The sequence below is a fragment of the Podarcis vaucheri genome (assembly GCF_965113315.1).
Source record: "Podarcis vaucheri genome assembly, chromosome: 8".
NCBI lineage: Eukaryota > Metazoa > Chordata > Lepidosauria > Squamata > Lacertidae > Podarcis > Podarcis vaucheri.
This window is the reverse complement of record NC_138766.1, coordinates 86,822,137-86,826,745: the sequence shown is the minus strand read 5'-3', so window position 1 is coordinate 86,826,745 and position 4,609 is coordinate 86,822,137. Positions and strand designations below refer to the sequence as shown.

At 45.1% G+C, this 4,609-nt stretch overlaps 1 protein-coding gene across 3 annotated transcripts; it reads left to right on the top strand.

Moving 5' to 3' along the window:
* The first annotated feature begins 916 nt into the window (after window positions 1–916).
* Window positions 917–4,036, top strand: LOC309539745 (uncharacterized protein). Of its 3 annotated transcripts, none has more exons than XM_082236097.1 (3): window positions 917–1,055; window positions 2,051–2,151; window positions 3,102–4,036. In XM_082236097.1, exons 2-3 carry the CDS (start codon window positions 2,068–2,070, stop codon window positions 3,960–3,962), a joined length of 945 nt encoding a protein of 314 aa, XP_082092223.1. In that variant the 5' UTR covers window positions 917–1,055; window positions 2,051–2,067; the 3' UTR covers window positions 3,963–4,036. The 3 variants fall into 3 exon arrangements, with proteins under 3 accessions (XP_082092223.1, XP_082092225.1, XP_082092224.1); XM_082236099.1 differs by having other exon boundaries at window positions 940–1,139; window positions 2,055–2,151; XM_082236098.1 differs by having other exon boundaries at window positions 940–1,139.
* Window positions 4,037–4,609: the final 573 nt, after the last annotated feature.

The following is a 4,609-nucleotide window of genomic DNA, read 5'->3' as shown; positions in this document are numbered from 1 at the left end:
TCACAGGTTTCCTGCAAGGCGTCATGGTCGATTGACTGAGACTGTGGTGATAGAGGATTCTCTTTGTGGGGCAAGATTTGGGCTTGTGTGTCAGCAGAGGCACATGGGATGGAGCAGGAAGCAAAACCTTCTGCTCTGCCTCAGGGCTGCTATATTTGAGGATTACTGATCTGGTAGCATGATACATTTCAATCTGCTTTATTAAATGGAAACCATTATTTAAAAAGCCCCATAATGACATATGGCTAGCCTTCAGCAGGGGCAAAACTAGACTTTAGTTCACCTTGGTCAAAAACCCAGTTTGGCACATTCCATTTGCATTTGCACACACACACACACGGAATCTGGGTGTCTCAATGGTGCCCCTCTGGACATTTCACCCAGGGCAGAAAAACCAGGCTAGCCCCCACCGCACCCCATAGCTACAGCTCTGTCTTCAGTCAGATGAGTTGGTCACACATTGCACTAAACACAGATACAAGCTGTCTCTACACATGTACAAGTGTTTATGAGATAGATTGTACCATGTGCACATAACATGTGAAGACCTCTGGAGTCAGAAATGAACCTGCAAAGGCATAGGTCATCTGAGGCATCCAATAAAATCACTTGTCATTGGAGATTAATGAAGGAACTTTATTGGGAAAGGGTGTGAAATGGATTATATGGGAACACATACACTTATAGCAGCCTTTCTCAACCTTGGGTCCCCAGATGTTGTTGAACTAAAATTCCCACCACCCCTAGCTAGCAAGGCCAGAGGTCAGGGATGATGTGAGTTGTAGTCCAACAACATCTGGGGACCTACAGGTTGAGAACCGCTGACTTATAGGGATAGGGACAGAAGTATGTAGTGCCTATTCTGTTCCCAGAGGGAATAGAATAGAATGTCTGGAAAAGTGTAGAATGTGGGGAAGGATCAAAGTGAGAGAAACAGTTGGTGGCAGTTAGAGCAGCAGCAGCAGCAGCTTGGGAGAGGACCAAGGAAGCATAAGAAGGAAGAAGAAGAAGACTTCACAGAGAAAAGTCAAAAGGGAGCCAGAACATCAAAACTGGTAGATTGGATGGAAGAGACTGTGAATTAGACTTCTCCAGCTTTCAGAAGGAAACTGAAACCATTCTCTGTGGTTTGTGGTTAGGTAGGTTACTTTGTGTTCTTTTATATTCACTGTATAATGACCTCGTTGGGTTTCCTATTCATATACATGCTCCCTTTCTACACCCATCTTGGAATGGAAGGAGCCTGATGGAGTTGGTCTTTCAGCAGAGCAGATTATTACTGATGCAATATAGAGAAATCTTTTGGGGAAGCACTTACACACAGAGGGAGGAACCCCCCTTATGCCAAAGGTGGCTTCCTTATTCTGGAGTAGTGGTTTTCAAGATGTGTTCTGGAGAACTGAAGGATCCCTTTAAAGGTTTTTGGAGGTTCTTTCATGCGGAGCCAATTATGATGGGTCAGCTGCTCTGAAATGCAGCTCATCTACAACATCAGACATACATTTAAATGCACATCTCCATTTGTGAATGTTACATCACAGTGCTGGTTCAAGCTGTTGACCATTATGTGAAGCCCACCATGCTGGTTCTCCATGGCTCCAGACGGCATGCCAAAGCTCTGTGGCAAATGAGCTGGACAGTTCCTTGACAGGTGTACAAAATGTGTGTGTGGGGGGGGTTGGCAACCGGAGGACATCTGTATCGCATAGTCAAGGGAGCCACAAACCAAATATGGGAGCCAGTGTGGTGTAATGGTTAGAGCACTGGACTACAGCCTGGGAGACCTGAGTTCTAATCCCTACTCTGCCAAGGGGCTCCCTGGGTGACCTCGGACCCATTTTCTTCTCCCAGCCCACCCCACCTGATGGGGTTGTTGACAATTGTGATGATAAAAAAAGGAAGAGGAACTTTTTCGCATCTTCTCAAGTTCCTTGCAGGGGAAGCTAGATTTAAATAAGTGAATAGTAAACTAGTACATGGGTAGATATAATAGAACAAAACAGATGTGCAGCATGCCAGTTCCCAGTGTTCGTTTCTCTTTCCTCACTAGGAAGAAAAGAGGGAGAGATGTTGTTCCTCCCCTGGCTGATATTCTGGGGCCTCATCCATCTTACCAAAGCTGGCCCAGTTTCTTCAGTTTCAGCAAGAAATGTGAGTAGAGAGTGGTTCCTGCCTGATTTAGTGGCATGGTTCAGGCAGAGGCATTTCAGCAAATATTCCCAGAAGTGTTTGTGTGTGCTGAAGTTCTCCAATAGTTTGAAGGGAGCCTGAAAAGGGAAATCTAAAAACAAACAAACAGAAAATTCATTTCTAAGATATTTCAGCCTCTTCCCAAAGAGTGGCACCTCCCTTACCCAGCTTTGGGAAGCTGGCTTGGGATGGTGTGTGTGTGTGTGTGTGTGTATCAATTTTTGGCCTTGCACAGGGCAGCTCTTTACCAAGGTCTTACACCTTCCTGCACCTGGTAATTGAATCACCTTTGTCTCTGCCAAGGAAGGGAAGGGAAGCCTGAAGGTACACAGGGCATTGCCTACATTTTGATGCCCAATGTTTCTGAAACTTGTGGTGGCTGTGGTGATGATTGAAGTAAGTCCCCATTAAGGGTGCTCTGGGGGAGTGTCAGGGGCAGGACTTTGGGGTGGGGGACTCAGACTTAGTCCTAAGCCCATTCAGCTCAGCCACATTACTGGACCACTGGGCATAGAACCTTATTTTAAAGATTTTATTTCCCTCTCCCAGGATTAAGCAGAGCAGCAGTTCCACTACTGAACAGGGCTTGGATCTCTTCTAACTTAACGCCAGTTTAACTTACTCCAGGCTTGCTTTATGCCAGCTTCTTGTGGATGGGATTGCTCTATTAATTGAAAAAAACCTCTAATGGGTTTCCATAAGATATAGAACTCACATTAAAATTATTGACAAAAGTCAGAAGTTAAAAGCAAGTTGGCTTGAAATCAACAGGAAACTTTACATATCTGGGCCGGGTTGTTGAAAACAGTGAAGGGAAGACGCCTGCCTAATATCACTGGGCAGGGAGTTCCAGTAGGTACTGCCACATTGAAAATTCAGTTCCTTACACCTGTTGTGACTTCTATCCATAGGAAGACTCCCTTCTTCCTTCAGCTAACAAGACTGTGCTTGGAAGAGACATGTATCTCAAAGAAGGCGATCTCAACATCACAACCATCCTCTCCAGGACATTTTTTAATGTTCCGCATCAGATCCAGTCTAACTATATCATGGACTTCCTAATGTGTGTGCTGAGAGACCGTATATTTGCACGTTTCATTGTCTCCTTCTTTGTGCTTGGGATTTTGGGAAATGTTGCCATTTTCTCCTATCTCCTTTTCTATATCAAGAGGAATTCCTGGAATGCCTACATCTGGAACTTCGCCATCGCCAACTGTGGCATCTTTCTATTTTTGTGCAGTTCCTTTCTGCTGGCTTTCATTAATTATATTTTTCATTCCTGCGACGCCTTTGAGAAATTGTTCCTCTCTCTGGCCTACTTGCTTTTATACACCCAGTGCAGCTGCATGCATTTCATTGTGGGCATTGGTGTTGACTGGGTCCTCCTTCTCCTCTCTCCAAGCTGGCACAGAAGTCACCAACCATCCCTGTCTTCGCTTATATCGGCTGTCACCTCTATCGTCCTGTGGCCCCTGCTGTGCCAACTGCTGTTCTTCTTCGGCCTGGGGTTCAACACGCAAACTGTTGTCATCCTCTCCTTGATCCTTTTCCTCCCACTGGTGTCCATCTCCTTTCAGACCTTGATCGTCAACACGTGGTACAACTTGGGCCAGCAAAAGAAAATCCGTACGGAGAGAATGCTTGAGATGCTTGGTTCCATCGTCACCCTGGTGCCTCTCCATCTCTTCTTCACCCAGAACTCTGACTGCGCAATCATCTTATTGTTTTTCATGCTGTATGTTTTGTTTTTGTGTTTTGCAAGGATGAGCTAAGAAGGGTTGAAGTTGGCTTGTAGTACCAAACCTACATCAAGATGAATAAAGCTTGCACACTTCTGTTTTTAAAATATGGCTGTTTGTCCCATACCTTTTTATTTAGAAATTTTCAAAAGACAAAAAGGGAGATTCCTAAATCTTTAAATGGATAAGCATCCTATATTCATCACTAAGGCAGAGTAATTCTAAAGCTTCAGGCCTGAGAGTCAAAGGTGGCTTTTCAAGGATCTCCCATTGGCCCCGAACTCTCTGCAGGGGATCCTCAGACCCAGAGGCCAAATGTGGCCCTCCAAGCCTCTCTCTCTGCCCCTTGGGAATCCCCTCAATCCATACACCCTTCCAAGTCTCTCGTCTTTCTGTCCCTCTTTTGCAACCCTCTTGAGTTTTTACTTGGCTGAAATGTGTCCTTGTCCTAGAATCATAGAATTATAGAGGTATCCAAAGGGCCCTCCAGTACAACACCTTGTAATGCAGGAATAGTGATGATGTCTCTTGCTTGCCACGATAAGAGGATGGTGGTACACATCCTTGATCTTAGTCAAAAGGCTGAGAAGTATAAGCTGCCATTTCCTGTTCAGAGGCATTATTGCTTCTGACCATGGAGGCAGAACAAAAGAGGGGTGGCAGTCACTGAACAAAAGTTG